The sequence below is a fragment of the Mesoplodon mirus genome (genome assembly GCF_964341445.2).
Source record: "Mesoplodon mirus genome assembly, chromosome: 8".
NCBI classification, from domain to species: Eukaryota; Metazoa; Chordata; class Mammalia; order Artiodactyla; family Ziphiidae; genus Mesoplodon; species Mesoplodon mirus.
This window is the reverse complement of record NC_138984.1, coordinates 88,626,708-88,648,048: the sequence shown is the minus strand read 5'-3', so window position 1 is coordinate 88,648,048 and position 21,341 is coordinate 88,626,708. Positions and strand designations below refer to the sequence as shown.

Here is a 21,341-nt window from a genome sequence, read left to right as displayed (position 1 = left end):
GGGAGAGTCCTGGCAGACCATGGATAATGAAGGCTTCCATATGGGTGGTTAATAAAATACATACAGCCTCCTTACCTGAATCTAAACTGTTATAAACACTGAATAGCAAGAGCCTACAACCCATTATTTTAAATGGAAAAAATAATAATGTATTCCTAGCCCATATTTAAAAACTCAATCAATTTCCCCAAATATTACTAAATACTTGTAAAACCTATGTAACAATCAACCAAGAACTTCTGCATAATGGGAAGTGTGTAAACACTAATCATCTATTTGTTTAACTCTCAATGAATGTCCAATAATTGTGCCGTGTGCAGTTCAAAATAATAACATATCTTACTGGATATGAATTGCATTTCTCTTCTGTACTGCAAAAAACACTCAGTATAATGTAAATAGAACTGCTTCCAACCATGAAGGAACAGTAGGGGCTAGAATTACCCTCCTACTGTAGACAAACAGAAAACTGGACAAAATATATAAAACTGTTTTTGGATATTGGACAACAGGTAATGTAGGATTATGATCCCTGAGAGAAAGGAAACAAATAAGGTAAGCCCTACCATTGTGTTGACTCCAGGAGCTCAGTGTTGTTGGAGGCAATTTTCAGACAACAGTACAGGGAGGGGGACCCAGACATAGCCCAAAGATCACTCTAAGTTGAGGAAACAGAGGTGGAAGTTCAGGGAGGTCAGGGTGGTAGAATTTGCAAAGCAGAGCATGAAAGAGGAATGAGCTACCTCTCAAAAAATTTCTAGCAACCTGTACAGAGGGTCCATTGAGCCTCTGGCTGAATACCAATTTGCACACACACATAGAGTGAAACTCCACAAGACCAAACAAAGGACAAATTATAAGGAAAGAGCAATTATTGGAAACTATGAGTTTTTAAAAAATACATAAAGCTAACACAGGGCTGGGAATCTTTTGAGTTCCTACTAGCTGGAATAAGAAGATCTCATTTAATACATAAGGCATTCAGCAGAGATCCCAGAAGGATCACATGCCTTTAGTGGGACTAAACTAGCCCTGGTATAATAGCTACTTTAGAGCTACCCTAGAAAAGCAAATAGGCCTAAAAAAGATGAAACTGTTCCCTAAATAATGAAATTAACTGATAAAACAAAGTCCAACACTCATTAAAGGAGTAAAACAAAATCCAGAACTCAATGATTAAAATCTGCAATGTCCATCATCTAATAAAAAATTATTAAACATATGAATAAGCAGGAAAATGTGACCCAAAACCAGAAGAATATCAAATCAACAGAAACAGATGCAGAAATTACAGAGATAATAGAGTTAGAAGACAAGGATGTTAAAACAACTATTATAAAACAGCTGTCTGCTAAATATGCTCAAGGATTTAAAGAAAAACATGAAGGTAATGAATAGAGAAATGAGAGATATACAAAAAGAACCAAATAGAACATGTAGAGATGAAAAATATAATAACTGAAATGAAAATATTACTAAGTGAGATTAACAGCATATTAGATAATGCAGAAGAAAAGACCAATGAACTTGAGGACATAATAATAGAAACTATCCATAATAAATGTAGAAACTACATCCTTTCATCTGAATGTCCATGTTTTTAATGGCAGTTACATGAAGATTCATTATAGCAGATTTCTCATCTGGATGGGAAATTTGAGTAAAATTTGAGTATTTGTCATATATTCATAGAGACACAGGTATGCTGGAATTCTGCATACCTGTGGTTTGCAGGTTCCAAACCAGTTTGTTTCTCAACACAGCACAGGTAGCCTCAGCTGAGTCTACAAAATACATGTAGCTCAGAGTTCAGTCACTCACAAGAGAATGTACTGACCCCTAGCCTGGGACAGCAGACAGCTCAATTCCAGGCTGGGACTCTGGGCATGGAGCAGAGTTCTAATCTTAGTAACTAGTCCAGTTCCTGCTCCCCAGATAGGTCTTTCAGCTAGGCACCTACATTCTCATGGATGTTAAAACTAGCCTCTAAGGATGATATGTGGTCCACCATCTCCCCTTTGACACAGAGAGAAGGAGGACTGTATGGAGAAGAGACACCTCAAATCTTGCTGACACTATGGGTTCTCTCTTCATTTTTGGTACCTAGTGATTTCCTCTTCTTGTGTTTAAACCTATCTATATATGTCCTTAATGTTTAAATATTTTATCCAACATTTCTAGAGTTTAAGAGTGGAAAGGGAGAATTCTTATATCTGCTCAGTTTTTCTTCTTGACAAGTTATAGACATAACTTTTGAAATTAGAAAATAACCAATAAGGGTACTATCAAAAGATAAATGAAAGAAGCAGCAGCAATAGTCAAAGAAAACCATCTCCATGTTCCAATGAACTCTGAGAAGAAAAGTAATACAAATTTGGCCTTAAGAATATTACTAAGAGGGCCTCCCTGGTGGCGCAGTGGTTGAGAGTCCGCCTGCCGATGCAGGGGATACGGGTTCGTGCCCCGGTCTGGGAGGATCCCATATGCCGCGGAGCAGCTGGGCCCGTGAGCCATGGCCGCTGGGCCTGCGCATCCGGAGCCTGTGCTCCGCAACGGGAGAGGCCACAACAGTGAGAGGCCCGCATACCGCAAAAAAAAAAAAAAAAAAAAAAAAAAAAGAATATTACTAAGAACTGAAAAAAGGGTTTGAGGATTGCAAATCTGAACTTGTCGTTCAGAAAGAATTATTACCGTCTCACAATTATATAGCACTTCACTCATCTCAAAAAACAGCTTACAGTATCACAATGTTTTCAGTTTTTTTTTTTCTTTTTGTTTTTCCTTTGGCTGTGCTGCACGGCCTGCGGGATCCTAGTTCCCCGACCAAGAATCAAACCCGTGCCCCCTGCAGTGGAAGCACAGAGTCCCAACCACTGGACCACCAGGGAATTCCCTGTTTTCAGTTTTAATAAAACTATATCTTAGGGCCTCCCTGGTGGCGCAGTGGTTGAGAGTCCGCCTGCCGATGCAGGGGATACGGGTTCGTGCCCCGGTCTGGGAGGATCCCATGTGCCGCGGAGCGGCTGGGCCCGTGAGCCGTGGCCGCTGAGCCTGTGCGTCCGGAGCCTGTGCTCCGCAGTGGGAGAGGCCACAACAGTGAGAGGCCCGCGTACAGCAAAAAAAAAAAAAAAAAAAAAAAAACAAAACTCAAAAAAACTATATCTTACTTAGAATAATTTTTCAAAAAACAGACTTTATTATACCCACATTATATTTACATGAAATAACATTTTCATTCTAATATTATTTAAAATTACCTTTATGTTTATTCAGAAGCTTGTAGCCTTCACAGTATCTGCCTGGAGAAATCATCATCTTGGCTGTGTCAAGATAAGAGTATGCTGCAGCAAAATCAAACTCCTTTTTACCATCCCACCAACCTTTCTGCTTAGCATAGCTTCTCATGTCTGGGTGTTCCCGATCAATCTTGGTTGTTATAGAAAGCTGATTAGAAATATTACGAACTCCCTCTATTTTCAAAGAAGAGAGGAAGGGAGAAGAAAAGTCATATTTAATGTAATATATCTATCTCTGTACATTATGATCCTTAATCATTATTTCAATGTAAATATAGGCTTCTAAATGTTGTACCATGTGCATCTATTTATTACAGACTCAAATAGATAAATAAATTACTTTTTTAAATTAAACTTTTTATTTTGAGGTAATTATGGATTCACATGCAGTTGTAAGAATTAAAGAGAGAGCTACGCACCTTTACACCATCTCCCCAAATGGTAACATCTTGCATAATATCACAACCAAAATACTAGTATTTATACAGTCAAGGTACAGAATATCACAAGGATCACTCATGTTGCCCTTTTATAGCCACACCCACTTATCTCCCACACCCAGCCCTTCATTAACCCCAGGCAACCATCTGTTATCCATTTCTATAACTGTCATTTCAAGAAAATCATATAAATGGAATCATACAATATACAATCTTTAGGCTTTTGTTACTCAGTTTAATTCCCTAAAGATTATTCCAGGTTATTGTATGTATCAACAATTCATTCCTTTTTATTACTGACTAGTATTCCATGTTATAAACATTCTATGGTTTGTTTAAACATTCACAAGTTAAAGGACAGCTAGGTTGTTTCCAGTTTTTGGTATCATGGGAAAAGCTGCTCTAAAAATTCATGTACAGGTTTTTGTGTGCATTTAAGTTTTATTTCTCTGGGATAAATGCATAAGATTGCAATTGCTGCATTGTATAATGGTTGCATATTAAGGTTTTTTTTAAACTGTCGAACTGTTTTCCAGAGTGACTGTACATTCTTATTAGCAATGTACCATCCCCCAGATTCTCACTAGCATTTGGGAGTGTCATTTAAAAATTTTTAGCCATTCTGACAGAGGTAGAATGATATCTCATTGTAGTTTTAGTTTGCATTTCCCTAATGGCTAATGACGTTGAACATCATTTCATGTGCTTTTGTGACATCTGTATAACCTTTTAGGTGAAATGTCTCTTCGTGTCATTTGTCTTTTTACTGTTGAGTTTTGACAGTTCTTTATATATTCTAGATATTAGTCTTTTATATGAATTACTGTTTAAAAAATAGTCATAAGTAAGTTTAGAACAGAAATATAAGGCTTCTAAAAATATCATGGCACTAAGTTATAACAAAATTTTCAACTAAAATACAAAATAGAAGAAACAATAAAAGTCTGTTCTAAACAGATCAGAATAAATGAAATAGACCATGATAAATGAAAATTAATAACATTTTAAAACAGATTTGGAATGATAGTCTGCCAAGTAGAAATCAATTTAATTACTCTAATGAAATCATACCTGGGATATTTTCACTACAAAAAGAGACTTAAGTCATGATAGAATCAAAGAGAAGAGGAATTTTCCATCGAGTAGATAATTCCCTATAGTTAAACTACTTAGTTCTTGGGCTAATTTAGTAATAGGAAGAGAAACAAGTTGGCAAAATTAATCTACAATTGGATAATCAGACTCAGTGAAGGTGTTTGTTTTGGATGGCTCGGTGGGGCTATCTTTTTCAACAGAATTCGTTTTTCTCTTGGATATAGCACACTTGACAAAATAAAAAGTAATTAATGGTATAATCAGGCCAATTATCACAATAATGAAAAGAGTCTAAATTCAGTTTTGTGTATTAATAAACACACATGCAAAATATAAAATGTCCATCAAAACAACTGTCAATGACCTGTTTTGAAAAATAACATCCAAATCCTCCAAAGCTCAAGGCTACCTTCATGAAGACTTCCCAAATTTCTCCAGCTCACGATGACTTTTCTTTTCTCTAAATGTTCATAGCATATATATGTGTGTGTGTCATTCACTTGCCATTTAATATTTTCACATGTGTATCTTATCCCCCTTGTAAAATTATGAGATCCAGGAGGTAATTACACAAGAAGTACATGGTCAAGCTTAAGCACAAGGTTGTACTCTAGTGAAAGAATACTGAACTGAGAGTCAGGATGGAAAGATTTAAATTCTAAGTCTCTCATTCACTGCCTTGAGTAAATCACTTCATATCTCTGGATCTACTCACTTGAAAAATGAGAGGAATATATGGTTACAAAGAAATCAAGAAAAAAAAAGCAAAGCATTCCAAAACAATCAACTGTGTTATTTACTCAATGACATCAAATTTTTATACTTTACTATTGTATCAATATATTCTTTCTAACGATTAAACCCACAGTCACCAACCCCCAATAACACTACCCTGTCCTCACCTCCATATCCACACATGATAAAATTTTGGAGTTCAGCCCAAAATTAAAACAGGAAAAAATGGTAAAGAAATGGTTTCACTTCATAAAAAAGTGAAAAAGGGGAGGGGTTTAAAAAAAGTGAAAAAGTAGTATAAAACAGCCAAGAGCTACTGCACAGAAAATGTATACAGGTTATATGAAATTAATATCATATATATTAAAAAGATTTAACACCACCTTTTCCTCTTTTTCAAGAAAGCCCTTTATAGTGTTCTTTCAGTGTATGTTCTTTCAAATTTTTTCATTTCCCCTTCAGTTTTCGCCTTCATTGCACTGGAGTATAAATCTTGAAAAACAATTAAATGCAATGTCTGCAACTAAGAAGTTTTTTATTAATTGTAAAACAAATTAAATCATGAAAAGTTGTCCATACCTTGTACTTTTTCTGCTGCCCAGTACTTCCCTGCAGTCTCCAGAACCCAGGCTTCATTCCTATCAGCTATCAGGAAACTGTTGTGATAGCTAAATACCATCCTGCCCTCTGAACAATTTCCACCCTGGCCATATTTTTCTAATAAATCAACAATGACATTGAGGGCTTTTTCAGCTGTATCAGCTCTTTCAAGACCAAGTCTAAAATAAAAATATTAAAGTTCTCAGATTAAAATAAATTTCCATTATGTTTCTTAAATAATTTCATGCACATGAGATTTTGTGTTTATATTCCAAGTAAAAATCCTTTCAAGTTAACAGATACACTGAAATCCAACTTCTAAACTATTCCTTGTGAAGTAGTGAAGTCAGTTTGGAATCATGAAAACAAAGATTTGGAGTCAAAAATATCATCGTTCAAATTCCAACTTGGGAGTTTATTGGCAAATCACTTTATCTCTGAACCTTAGGTATCTCATCTGTAAAATTAGGATAATAATAATACCCCATAAGGTGACTGTGAGAATTAGTTACAGTCTGATAAAGTAAGTTAGGTACTTCCAATGAATCATAATTTTCAACTCCTTCCCTTCTCCTAATTAATGATATTTGAGAGTCTTGAAATTGCATTGCCTGTATTCTGAAGCATTTTTTTTTTTGCGGTACGCAGGCCTCTCACTGTTGTGGCCTCTCCTGTTGCGGAGCACGGGCTCCGGACACGCAGGCCCAGCGGCCATGGCTCACTGGCCTAGCCGCTCTGCGGCATGTGGGATCTTCCCAGACCGGGGCACAAACTCGTGTCCCCTGCATCGGCAGGCGGACTCTCAACCACTGTGCCACCGGGGAAGCCCCCTGAAGAATTTTTAACACAAACTATAAAGTATCAAAGTCCAAAAAAATGAAAAAAAAGGGAAGATAAAAACATGTTAAGAGTTACAACAAATTTTAAATTTAGACAAGTTCTACAGTGCAAAAATATAACAAAAAAATAACCTGACAAGGTCCATGCCCAGTAGTGCCTCTTCATCACAAACTTCTTCTCTTCCCCATACAGCTTCATTCCCAATGCAAACTCCATGCTCATTGGCTCCCATTTCTGCCCCCCATAACCAAGCTGGGCGACTAAGGACAATAGCATATGTTTCAGGAACTTGATCAATCTCTATGTAAGTACACTGTAGAGAAAGTCATAACAATAACAATAAAACCAAAAAAGAAAAGTTATCAGTCTAGAATCTTAAAATCCATCAGAAGACATGACGATTATGAAAGAGATTATAACTAAATTGAAAATTTCAATAATAGAGGCATTACACTTAAAACATATTCAGAATTGTCCCTAGAGCATTTATTCATTCAGATATTTGCTAAGCATCTCCTACGATAAAACACTCTGTTAAGAGATATATTGGTTTCAAAGATGAATCAGATGCAGATCTTGCTGTCAAGAAACTAAGACTTCTACATTACCTAAGATACAATGAAATATAAAGTATAAAGAGTATGAAGAAAAGTGAAGATGGGGTGTTAATGGAAGCTCAGGAAAGGGATAGTTTCTAGTTATGGAATCTTGAAACATTTTGTAGAGAAAGATGTATCTGAGTTGAAGTGTAGGGAAACAGATCTCAAACTCAATGTCCAGTGTTTCTTGATTGGTGATGTAAGTTCCATATGGTAGCCCTTAAATATATAGATGCCAATGTCACATGTGGGAATCACCGAGTATGTCCACAGCAGTGAAAAGAATGAAAACCACTGGTTTAGAGGATAGGTGAGACTTAAATATGAAGAGATAAAATACAAATGGATCCACGGGACTTCCCTGGTGGCACAATGTATAAGTCTCCATGCTCCCAGTGCAGGGGGCCTGGGTTCGATCCCTGGTCAGGGAACTAGATCCCACATGCATGCTGCAACTAAGAGTTCGCACGCCACAACTAAGGCACCCATGTGCCTCAACTAAGGAGCTGATGAGCTGCAACTAAGGAGCTTGCCTACCGCGACTAAGACCTGGTGCAACCAAATAAATAAAAAATAAGAAAAAAAAAGAAATGGACCCAAGATGAATAAATAATCTCAGCAAAAGAAAAAATTTGGCCTAGTAAAGTCAGCCCTCCACACACACAGGTTCCACGTCCACAGATTCAACCAAACACAGATTGAAACTATTCAGGAAAAAAAAAAACATTCCAGAAAGTTCCAAAAGGCAAAACTTGAATTTGACACTTGCTGGCAACTATTTAGACAGCATTTACATTGTATTTACAACTATTCACATACCATTCACATTGTACTATACATAATCTAGAGATAATTTAAAGTTTACGGGAGGATGTGCATAGGTTATGTGCATTTATATGCTATTTTATATAAGGGACTTAAGCATCACAGGATTTTGATATCCTAGGGGCTCCTGGAACCAATCCCCCATGGATGTGGAGGAACAACTGTATACATAAAAATGTCTAATATTTAATATATTTTGGTATTAGAATATCAGTAAAATGGAATCTAAAAAATATATAACTTAGGAATAAAAGCATAGTATGAAATTTTTACTTTAAGTTCCATGCTAAATGGATTTTTTAAATAAAAAATTTAAAGGATCCTTTAATTGACCTGTATACTATCAAATGACTGCATAAAGTGCATAGTGTTGATATTATTACCAATGGATCCAAAAACCTTTTTTGATGATAAAACTGTTACTTCCAGAGTCTGGAATGATTTTTCCTATTCTACACCAATCAGAATCCTTTTTGCCCATCAAACTCCAGCTGAAACCCCAACTCCTGGTGAAGCCTTCCTTAATTCCTAGTCTGAATTACTTGCTTCTCCACTGATGTCACAACTTGCTGCCCTTACTTAAATTTAGCATTTAAACCATCCTTTTTTACAATGTGGTTAGTTACATACACATCCTATTCCTCTACTAGACTCTAAGCTCCTGGAAGACAGAACTAGTCTTGACAGCAGGCTTTAAATCCCTTTGCCCTATTCGACATGCTTGCATATGGTAAGCATTCAAATATGTGATCAAAGAATTAACAATTCTTATTATTGTTATTTCAGCTTCCTCCAAATCATTGAAATTAAAGACCAGAAGTCTAGTTCTGATTCAAATTATTTTTCAAATTTAAATTCTTAAATTTTTAACTTCTATAGCCTCTGCCAAATGGCTAATGATTTTTAAAAACCTGTTCATGATATTTTTAAAGAAAAATATTGCTAACAAAATATGCATTTCACCTACCTTAAGATGTTCCTTCAGATTGTCATGAACTGCAGCAGGAAAATAAACTACCTCCTGTACTTCATCACAGGGTCTATCTGAATTTTTTCCAAAAATAATCCTGTTATTAACTGTTGCTGGAGGTAGTGCCACAAAAGTGTCACAGGAACAAGGTTCCATTTTTTTTAAACTAAAAATCATATGGAAGATTCAAAATAAAAAGAGAAAAGCATTTTTAGTATATACAAAACAAAGAGTTTTACTTGATGACCAGGGGATATTACTGCCATATCTAACATAGGATATTCATTAAAGTTTCAAATTTTGTATCAGTAAGAAAATGACTTGGGAATGAATCTAGTACTACATGATTTAGTAAGAAAATAGGAATGACAAGTACCTTCTTCTAGTCTATAGGTCAAATTTACTCTCTAAGCTCTTTCTCTCCTGAAGTCTTCCTTGAATCTCCTTTCACTATTTCCATATTTGGGAACACCTGTACCTAGCTCTACTGTTATAAAGACTATATTTGTATATATATGTCTTCTTAGTGGACAGTGAGATCCTTGAGAGCTGAGAGTATGTCTTATTAATCTTTGTATTCTCATCACTGGCACTTATGGAAAAGTCACAGTATTATATACCCAGTGTTTCCTCAAAGATGGGAAGAAGGGGTCTCTTTTGAATGGTTACAATATTAATAAGACTGAAATTTTGAAACAGACTCACTGAATCGGACAAATACAAAAACATGTCAATAAAATTCCAAATTGTTGTTATTTCCAGGAAGATGTTCACGTTCAACTTGTGAATCCTGATTGTATAATTTAATATCAAGATCATGTCTTCATTTGTAATTTGGAGAACCGTAAATCCTCAATTTAGTAGAATTTGTTTGCTTCCAGAATGGCACATTGTTTTAGAGTTTCAGATTTAAGTGTAATAAATGATTCATTCAAAAGAAAACACAATGACTCAAGTAAGAAAGAAACAACTTCAGCCTGAAACACCTAAGGGTTTTTCTTTTTTCCTCAATGATGGAAACAGAACGGTCACCATTGCTTCTGTTCTTTTCCGTGTGAATTTCAACCTTTATATCCTAGATCGCCTTCTATTTGTGTTCCAAAGCTAATTCCACCAGTACTTAACTTTGGCAGGCTATTTAATCTCTGTCTAAGTCTCCTGCCTCATCGGTAAATATCTTGGGGGCTGTTATGAGAATTTAATAAGACAGTGTGTAAAGCGTTTTTCAGTTCTTAGAACATATCAGACACTTAAAGCTGTTATTATTATTCATCAGAAGAGTCAATTTCTTACAAAAGGCTTATTCTTGACATCATGCTCACTCCCTCCCGCGAGAGGATTTGGTTGGTGGATCCCCTACAGCCACGTCCACTCAAAACCGTGAAGTTTCAAGAGCCATCAAGCTTCACTAGGTGATCTGAGCAAACTGCGGTAATAAGGAAAGCGAAGGAAACATGCCACCCAGTTAGTAAGACACCTAGCCCATTTAGGAGGGGAAGCCTTGAGGGCCTTTACTAACTCCTAAAATGTATTCGTCATTTAACAAGTGTTCATGAATATCTTTCTGCACCAGGCACCGTACTGGTAACAAAAGAGTCCTCGCTCCTTTGGAGTTGACATTCTACTTTGTATGCTTTAGTTCACCAAGCGGTTTCAGAAACATCACATCGTTTGATCCTCACAAACGTGCTACAGTTAGGGCAAGAATTACTACTTTAGTAACACAGATGGAAAAAGTTGGCTTAGAAAAGTTTATGTAACTCGAAATGGAGTTCACAGAGTAAAGGGCTCGGACTTCAAGCACCTCCTTGTACAAAAGCCGCCACCCAGCCAGCGCTCCTCACCCAAACTGGCTGCACTCAAACTACAGCCCGCGCCGCGACCCGGACCCCTCCCAGGAGCCCCTCCCAGCCCCCAGCAGCCCCTCCCAGGAGCCCCTCGGCCCCGCCGCGCCACAGTTCCCGACTTCCCGCTTCCAACAACTACTATGCTCGCCCCACCCCTGTGCACCCCCCTCACCTGGCCTCCAAGGGGCCCAAAGTGAAAGGAGGAAGGGGCGAACAGGGAGCGCCACAGGCGCTAATTGCCGGAAGCTGTCCCTTTTGACCCCGGAAGTTCTCTCTGCCACGGGAGGCGCAGTTCCGGTTAGGCAGCAGAGTTTGTTTACGCTGGTCTCAGATCTAGCGGCTGCCTTCCCCAGCTCAGGCTCCAAAATGGGAAAATCCTTCGCCAATTTCATGTGCAAGAAGGACTTTCATCCTGCCTCCAAATCCAACATCAAAAAAGTGAGTACGAGGAGTAGGCCCTTGGCGCCTGGGTTCCCAGGGGTTCCTGGAGGTGAGAGTGGTGGAGTCTCTGGGATCCCTGGGACAGTCGCCTCTTCTCCATGCCTAAAGCCCTGGCGTTCTCTTCCCTTCTCCGCTGGCCCTCGACGTTTATTCTGTTGTACATCAGCCAGGAGACGGGCGGCTCTGTGTGCTCTTTCGGTTTTGTCAGCTAGAATGTAAATCTTTAAGATATGAAGACCGATAACCGGCTTCCTCATAACTTCCCGCAGCAGATTCTGATGTTGTCTTTTCGAATCCCAGAGATCACGGCTTCTGAGCTCTGCTGTCCTATACAAAGAAGACTCCCTGTCTATTTAAGATAGATCTTAAAAGGGAAATAAAGTCACACCTTGCTTACTCTTTTTATCTCACTTGATCATGTACCGTCTGTCTGGAGACCTCATTGAACTTTGGCTTTTTAAATAACTACTTACAGGTCTACTACATCCAGTACAGAAAAACTGTGTTGAATATTATAGTAGTGGAAAGCAGAATGGTGAGGTAGGAGGAGTATGAGCGTTGAAACCAGACCTAGATTCTCTTTTTCCAGCACAGACACTTTTAGCCCTGAGACCTTACACAAAATATTTAATGTCCCTGATCCTCAGTGTCCTAATCTATAAGTTAAGAATGATTAGTATCAGTTGCCTTGACTTGTGAAAATTGTTATGAGGACTAAATAAGATGGTGTAGATAAAGACTTTGAAACAAGTACCACCACCTAGCACTCTGCCCAACACATAGAGGGAGTGCTCAATAAAGTGTTAATTGCCCCTACACACACCCTTATCCTTAGCCTGCTCCTAAAATACAGGTGGTAACAAGAGTTTCATCCCTGGCCCATGTCTTGCTTACTCTGTATGCTTTCCCAAACAATCACAGCCAATTTTATAGTTTTAACCACCCCTTATTTACTCCTGACTCTCAAATCTACAGTGCGAGATCTTTCCCCTTAGCTGGAGGCACCTGAAGACAACTATATACTAGACAGTTTCATCTTGATATCCTACAGGGATCTCAAACTCAACATATTTGAAATGGAACTTACCTTTTATCCTAAATCTGCTCTTCTTTTTATACTTCCTGTTCTCATATCAGTAGGAAATACAGGTAGTAACACAACCCTTCATCCAGTCACCCAGGCCAGAGACTCAGGATTCGTCCTTTCCCATCACTCCTTTATCTTGTCAGCTAAGTTGGTCTTACGTCTCAGATATCTGTTGAATCCATCTGTCCTCCTTGTCACTACTGCCTGTATCTTAGCTTAGACCCTCATCATCTTTCACCTAGACAGTTATATTGCCTAACTGGTTTTTCTGCTGCCAGTCTTGACCCCTCTCAAATCCATTCTCTACCCATCTAGCCATCAGAATAATTTTTTTTTTTTTTTTGCGGTATTTGGGCCTCTCACTATTGTGGCATCTCCCGTTGCGGAGCACAGGCTCCGGACGCGCAGGCTCAGCGGCCATGGCTCACGGGCCTAGCTGCTCCGCGGCATGTGGGATCTTCCCGGACCGGGGCACGAACCCGTGTCCTTTACATCGTCAGGCAGACTCTCAACCACTGCGCCACCAGGGAAGCCCTGGAATAATTATTTTTTTATTTAGCAGTTTTATTGAGGTATAATTCACATACCATACAATCACCCATTTAAAGTGTACAATTCAGTAGTTTTTAGTATATTTATGAATTTTATCATCACCACAAAAGTTCTAAAAGATTTTCATCACCCCCCCAAACCCATATCTATTAACAGTCACTCCCCATTTGTCCTTAATCCTTCCCCCTCCCCAGCCCTAGTCAACCACTAATCTGCTTTTTGTTTCTGTGGATTTGCCTATTCTCGACATTTCATATAAATGGAATCATGCAATATGTGATTTTTTTGTGACTGCCTTCTTTCACTTAGCATAATGTTTCAGAGTTCATGTTGTAGAATGTATCAGTATTACATTCCTTTTTATTGCTGAATAATTCCATTATATGGATATAGCACATTTTATTTATCCATCATTTGATGAATATTTGGGTGTTTCCATAGAGTAGTCATTTTAAAGCACAACTCTGATTTCTTCTAGCTCCTTATTAAAATACTACAGGATTAAGTCCAGGTAACCAGGCTCCAGTTTATTTTTCCTTCTTCATGCCTTACTGCTATTCTCCCACCATAGATTTTATACTCCAGTAAAATCAAGCTACTTAATTCCTGTTTTACACTTTTGGATCTTTGTCTGAGTTGTTCCCTCTGCTGGTAATATCTCACTCTGTTTTTCCCTTGGCAAAATTTTGATCCGCTTCAAAATCCTGTTTAACATGTATGAAGCTACTTGTGTAACAGGGTTATTTATTGCAGCTGAGTTTGTAATAGTAAAAGATTGGAAATTTCTTAATGCCCATCAGTACAGCAGGAGATTGGTTAAATGAATGGTGGTGTAGCCCCATTCTTTACCACCCCATCCCCCAGAAAACAAGAAAGTGTTTTGTTTACTGATCTGGGAATGATCTTCATGGTATAGAATTTTATTTTATACATATTCTCTGTGTACAGCATATTGTATATATATGCTGTATATGTTACCATTTGTGAAAAGAATGACCAAAAAATGCATGTGTTTGTATTATATTATGTATATTATGTGTATGTCCTTGTGAACATCTTTGGAAGAATATACAAAACAGGAATAATATTGGCTACCTGTGAATATAGTTACTTCATTTAAAAAATAAAGAACTTCTAAAAACCAAAACTTGGCTATAAAGCATTCCATTATACCAGCCTTCTTCCTTGCCCCCTAGAACACTGTCTTATTCTATTTCTTCATGTTGAACATACTCTGTTCCAAATATCAATTTTTATTGTTACTATTTTTTCCCAGCTGAGGATTTATTGGCATAAATGCAACCATATAAAAACATCAGTTATGAAAAACACAGTCACCATGTGCCCCTCTCCCCTGCCCTTAGCCCAGGCCCAAATATTGTTACTGTTTATTTACACAATTCCTGTCTTTTTTATTATGAAATATCTTAAACATACGGAAAAGTTAGTATGATTTTCTATTAGCAGATTCTGAGCATTATGTAGGCAAGAATATGTTTTACTACTTTTTATTCTAGTTCATCATAAATATTCATGTATTTAAGCTCTTGAGCAATTGAGACTAGTAAAATAACTTTGTAAAATCTAAAGCTTTAAATAAATGGTAGTTATTGTTAGAAGTAATATGTTAATCATTAGAATGTTATTTTTAATATATTATTTGACCAGGCAATGACACCTTGCATTTTTCTATTGCAACTGTTTGCATTTTGAGCTACGGTGAAAATTCCAAACATGTGCTTTTTACTGCCCATCCCAAGTGTAGACTTTTCTTCTACTATAACATTACATTGGTAATGTTATGTTGGTTATGGCATGTATGTTATGTATATTATGTTATGAAGGCAGTGGAAGAAACTTTCAGAAACTTATACCAAAAGAAATTTCTGGTATATCTGTCCCTGAAGGGTTCTCTTTTCATTTCTATTTTTGCTTTTATCTCCATATTAATCTCAGATTGTGGTGCCCATAGAAGCTTCCTTTCTGAGCACTATTAAATACTGATAACTACTGTTTTGCATCTAAATAATGTCAGTCTTGTCCCCCATCCTTCTCCCCACACTTACCTGCCCCCACCTACATTTAATAATTATAATTTTATCAGTGTAAGTATTTTTCCTTGAATTTACCTTCTTAAAACTTAGCTTGTTGCGAGAGAAAGTTTTGCCTTGCTGTTTATGTTGAATGGTTATCAAACATTTTGTCCTTTACTTTATAGGAGGTGGGAAGTCACTGATACCTTTTAAACCTGGAAGTAACATGATTAAATATCCTTACATCAGTTGTGTGGGCTTTTTACCTTCACCACTTTTACGATTCTGAGAATTTCACATAGGGACGCATTCAGCCTGTGGTGGTGGTGCCCTTGAGCAACTGCAAGACGTCAGATGCATCTCATTGATTCCCTTCTTGTCTCTTCCCTTTTTTCTACAACTACCTTTCATCTCCTTTCCTTTTTTTCTCCTATTTGTCTTCCATTTCTCCTCTCTTGGGATGTCAGTGACACCCACTGGCATCCATGGGCACCATTTAACCTTACTGGTTGTGCCCTATATGTTTTTTGGACTAGACATATTCCATGTAGAGAGATGGTTGTTCTCATCTCTGAAACAACAACAGAGGGATTGAATGCAAGAAGCAGTTGTACCCCAAGTGCTCAGCGTGGTTCTCAAGTTTGACATTTTTGCCTGAAAGTTTAGCTGTTCTGAATGATTATATTTAAGGACTTATATAAAAGCACAAATCAGATTTTCAACTGTTGTTTTGTGATAACGACATTATGACCAAAATAGATGATGTTGTAAACTATATACAATAGCATTTTATATTTTATTATAAAAGAGAGTAAACTTCCTACTTAAGTTTTGTACTTTACTAATTTAGGTATGGATGGCAGAACAGAAAATATCATATGATAAGAAGAAACAAGAAGAATTAATGCAACAATATCTTAAAGAACAAGAATCATATGACAATAGGTAAGAAATTCCACTATGCTGGTGTTTTTAGAATAGTCAATTGCATGAGAATATCCTTTACTGAATCATATATTAAATTAGCTTTATTGAATTGAATGACCCAATGATAGGATTGTATTCCCTGTGAACTGTCTTTACTCTTATATTGATAGATGGGCACTTTTTCCAACCTTACCCATAATTCACATAAAATATTGATTGATGTGACTCCACATACAGTTTATAGGGAAGTCCCAACTTATACAAAACTTAGAAGAAAAATAAATATCTATACTTGAACTACTGAGGCCTCTTACAAAGATATTTCTTCAACATACACTGAAATGAAAAGGCGCACAGGACAGCTTCAAGAAGTAAATTGAAGTGTCTCTACTTGACCTGCGTGTCATTGTTCTGTTAATGGCAGGATCAGAGCTAGAGTTCTTCGTTGGTTTACTACGGTACAGTACCTGCCCTTTAGCTATTGTCATTTATGTTTGTATTTGCAGGTCTAACTCTGAAGCTGATTTCTCTTGGTTAATCAAGCAAATGAATAGTGGTGCTTTAGTTAGATAGGTCATATTTTCTCTTCCACTCAGTCGTATATTTCATCAAAACATGGAACTTAAGTAATACTAAACTATTACTAAATACTCTTTTTAAAATATAGTATATCGAGAGCAAAATTAAGGAAATAAAATGCTTAGTTTAATTAAGTACTTTTCTCACTAATTTATTGAATCTGATTAACTTTTATTGAGTGCCTACTTCATGTAAGACAACAAATGGTGTTGTAGTGGCCTATAAAATTGTGATGCATAGTTTCTCTCTACCCCCAAGGAAATCTAATAAGGGATATGTACATACATATAGTTCAAGGCTGAAGGTAATAACTGATTGAAAACACACTTTATAAAAACTGTGGCATGCTAGCATAAGAAAAGAATTCCATTTGGGATAACAAGGTAAGACTTCATAAAAGAGGTGACATTTAAGCTGAACTGTGAAGAATGGTAAGGATTTAGATCTTTGGTTCTCGACTGAGGGCCACTATTACCCCTAGGAGACATGTGGCAACATTTGGACACATTTTTTTTTTTAATTAAAAAATATATATTTATTTATTTATTTTGGCCACATCAGGTCTTAGTTGCGGCATGCGGGATCTTCATTGTAGCATGTGGGATCTTTCGTTCCGGCGTGTGGGCTCTAGAGCATGCAGGCTCGGTAGTTGCAGCTTGCCAGCTCTCTAGTTGTGGCGCACAGGCTTTAGAGCACACAGGCTTAGTTGCCCTGTGGCATGTGGGATCTTAGTTCCCTGACCAGGGATAGAACCTGTGTCCCCTGCTTTGGAAGGTGGATTCTTAATTACTGGACCTCCAGGGAAGTCCCTGGACACATTTTTTGATTGTCACAACTCAGGGGTTGGGTGATAACAGCACCTAGTGGGTAGATTCTAGGGATGCTGTAAAACAGCCTACAGTGCACTCAAAGAATGATCAAGTCCAAAATGTCAATAGCACTACCGTTGAGAGACTGTGATTTACATATAGTAAAAGCTTATTAAGGATGATCACGGTGGGAAGGTGGAGAGGATGTTCAGGAAACAGCCAATATAGTTGAGTTACACCAATGAAGAGATAGTGGAGGTGGAAATATTTGAAGCTATGCAAATATTCTGAACTTTGCCCACTGATGTCAGTATTCATTGATAGATCTTGCCTGCATCAGTTATTACTGTAGTATTCTAATAGTGATTTTCTATTTCAGTCCCTCTACATTATTTAATTTGAATTCTTCTGGAAAGAGGATTTTTCCCTTTCCCTCACTTATTTATTTAATCATTTATTCCTATCAGCATGGACTCAGATATTTATTTAATTGGTTATAATCTAGTACTCTTATTTATTTTTTGCTCAAATTGTTCCAGTTTTGGCCTTTGCCTGCTCTGTCAGCTTGACTCCTATGTCCATTTAACATGCCCCATCCCTTTAAAAAAAAAAAAATTCTTCCTGGCACTACAAGGTCATCAAAAATTTGTCTTTTATTTTTCCCTGCTCCAACATTGGAGCAGTTTTATTGGTTCCTTTTATTGGAGAAAGATATTTACATACCAGGATCTAGACACTAGGTGTGTTCATTGCTTTTAGGTTTGTTTGTTTGAATTTATGAGTATATAAAAGCAAATTTATGAGTATTTGGAGTGATTTGCTACATTTTTCTTTTTTCCCATTCAAAAGTTTTGTCCTTGATAGCCAATTCTGTTCCTTAGTACTCTATTTTTTTCCCTTTTAAGTTTTTAACTGTCCTAGATGTTTCTTAATGTTTGTGGATATTGATCCCTACATACTTTTTTTTAAAGATGACAATCACATTTATTTTCTGACTGGATAAATAAAAGGATGTCCAAAAATCTGTACATTTCACTCTGCTTAGAGTCAACAACAACAAAAAAAAAGAATCTGTACAGGTTTTTAGTTGAAGTTAAAACAGAAATGCCAATATCATAGTTTTTCCTTTTATTTTGTATACCTGTTGAGTTTTGCACAAAATGAAACTGATATTCCAGTTTTGATTTTGTTATTTTTGTTTCAGTATAAGTGAAATGCTTTTTCAGGGGTGGGAATATATAAAACAAAATCTGCCATTTTTAAGTGTGCAGTTCAGTGGCGTTAATTACATTCACAGTGTTGGTACCATTACCACTGTCTATTTCCAAAATTTTTTTTATTACCCCAAATAGAAACTCTATACCCATTAAACAATAACTCCATTCCCCCTCCCTTCAGCCCCTGGTAAACACTATTCTTCTTTCTGTCTCTATGAATTTGCCTATTCTAGGTATACCATATAAGTGGAATTACACAATATTTGTCCTTTTGTGTCTGGCGTACTTCACTTAGTATAACATGTTCAAGATTCATCCATATTGTAGCATGTATCACAGCTTATTCCTTTTTATGGCCAAATAACATTCCATTGTATGTGTATACCACAGTTGGTCTACCCATTCATCCATCAGTGGACACTTGAATTGCTTCTACCATTTGGCTGTTTTGAATAATGTTGCTATAAACATTGGCATACACATATTGTTCAGCTCCCTATTTTCAGTTCCTTTGGGTATTACCTAGGAGTAGAATTGCTGGATCATCTGGTAATTCTGTGTTTGGCTGTTGAAGAACCACCGAACAGTTTTCCATAGGGGCTGTGCCATTTTACATTCCCACCAGCAATGCAGTTTTTCCACATCCTTACCAACATTTGTTATTTTCCTTCTTTTTTTTTTTTTGATAATAGGCATCCTAATGAGTACAACATGATATCTCATGGTTTTAATTTACATTTCCCTAATAACTAGTGATGTTGAGCTTTTCATGTGGTCCATTTTAATTTTTTAAATGGTGTTAATTTAATATAAGATACAATTTATACACTTTAAAGTATATGTTGGTTTTAAGTGTATTTATAGAGTTTGGAGCCATCACCATAACTCATTTCAGAACATTTTCATCATCCGAAAAAGAAATATTGTACCCATTATCAGTCACTCCTCATTCCCACACCCTGTGCCCCCTAATACCTCTCAGCTCTAAGCAACCACTAATTTATTTGTCTCTATAGATTCACCTATTCTGGAAATGTCATATAAATGGGATCATACAATATGTGGTCTTTTGCGATTGGCTTCTTTCATTTAATATAATTATTTAAAATTTAAAAATTAAAAAATTTTAAATGTATTTTAAAAAACATTTTTTCATTGTTTTTGAAGTTCATCCATGTTGTAGCATGTGTCAGTAGTTCATTCCCTTTTATTGCTGAATAATATCCCACTGTATAGAGGTAGATCCTGTCATCCTTTTGCCCTCTTCTTCTTTTACAATTCTTTGTAAACACCAGTGGGAATAAGAAGTGAGGAACTATAATCATGTAGGAGATCCTTTGTGATAGCCTTTTCCAAATAAGAGGAAATTCTGTTCACTCTTTAGCCTTCTTCTTTATAATAAGTACTTTACTTGGATCTTATGAATTAAAACTTTAACTTGACCATTGATTCAATTTATAGCAGAGCTTTTTTTCTAAAAAGCACAGCATATCTCTCTAAACAGAACCCAAACAGGGAACTTCTGGTGTTAAAACGGAAATGATAAAAAAGAAAATGAGGGGCTTCCTTGGTGGCGCAGTGGTTAAGAATCCGCCTGCCAATGCATGGGACACGGTTTCGAGCCCTGGTCTGGGAAGGTCCCACATGCCGCAGAGCAACTAAGCCCGTGCACCGCAAATACTGAGCCTGCACTCTAGAGCCGGCGAGCCACAACTGCTGAAGCCCGTGCCCCTAGAGCCCGTGCTCCGCAACAAGAGAAGCCACAGCAGTGAGAAGCCCGCGCACTGCAATGAAGAGTAGCCCCCACTCACTGCAACTGGAGAAAGCCCGCACGCAGCAGTGAAGACCCAATGCAGCCAAAATAAATAAACAAAATAAATTTATTAAAAAAAAGAAAGAAAAGGATTTTTAAGATGCAGCAGTCCATCATAGTAATTAACCTGTTGTAGATTATCTTTAAACTATTCTCTCTTCATTGGCCTCGCTAAAGAATTTGATTCTCTTATTGCCTGTGACTCTTTTAAGAATTAATTGGATTTGCCTTCCTAAAGAAATTCCAGAGAGACTTATTTTTCTAGAACTGTTTGATTCCTCACAATTAAGGAAAAATGTTGGCACTATTTAACTTAATTGCAAATTTGTGTTGGCGTATAGGATTTCAAATTGTTCCTATTTCCACAGCATTTCAAAGTTTAAGAAAAGCATGTGAGGGGAAGCATGGCATTTTTTCCCTCATTTCAGTTGGGAGTGCCGGGATCTCTCAGGTAACGAGAAAGTCTCAGAATTTACAACTAGTTACTAAAGAGGCAGCACTGTTGGAATTTCCAGTCAGATATTTCAGATGTCATCTAATCAGTGGAGTAAACTTCTGGAACTTTATCTCTAATAAAAATATTTAATCCTAATTCCCTTAGGATTTAGGGGTATGGAGGGACAGTTTTTCTGTAAT

The 21,341-nt window shown here is 37.0% G+C and overlaps 2 protein-coding genes across 6 annotated transcripts in view; one reads left to right on the top strand and one right to left on the bottom strand.

Annotated features, from left to right (window-relative positions):
• SCRN3 (secernin 3) overlaps positions 1 to 11,498 on the bottom strand; it is a 36,892-nt gene extending 25,394 nt beyond the window's left edge. For 4 of the 5 annotated variants that reach the window (XM_082630551.1, XM_082630552.1, XM_082630553.1 and 1 more), the window contains exons 1-5: positions 11,420 to 11,493; positions 9,398 to 9,566; positions 7,138 to 7,319; positions 6,146 to 6,345; positions 3,258 to 3,470 (exon numbers count right to left, since the gene is read on the bottom strand). In XM_082630551.1, the coding sequence (XP_082486677.1) occupies positions 3,258 to 3,470; positions 6,146 to 6,345; positions 7,138 to 7,319; positions 9,398 to 9,556 (754 nt within the window). In that variant the 5' untranslated portion in view covers positions 9,557 to 9,566; positions 11,420 to 11,493. Of the gene's footprint in view, positions 1 to 3,257; positions 3,471 to 6,145; positions 6,346 to 7,137; positions 7,320 to 9,397; positions 9,567 to 11,419 lie in introns of all 5 variants that reach the window. The other variant, XM_082630555.1, reaches the window with a different exon arrangement.
• A 40-nt stretch (positions 11,499 to 11,538) lies between these two features.
• The window catches only part of CIRSR (corepressor of RBPJ and splicing regulator), a 38,782-nt gene continuing 28,979 nt past the window's right edge, over positions 11,539 to 21,341 (top strand). The window contains 2 exon segments of the mRNA XM_082631375.1: positions 11,539 to 11,685; positions 16,211 to 16,305. Coding sequence (XP_082487501.1) covers positions 11,614 to 11,685; positions 16,211 to 16,305 — 167 coding nt within the window. The 5' untranslated portion in view covers positions 11,539 to 11,613.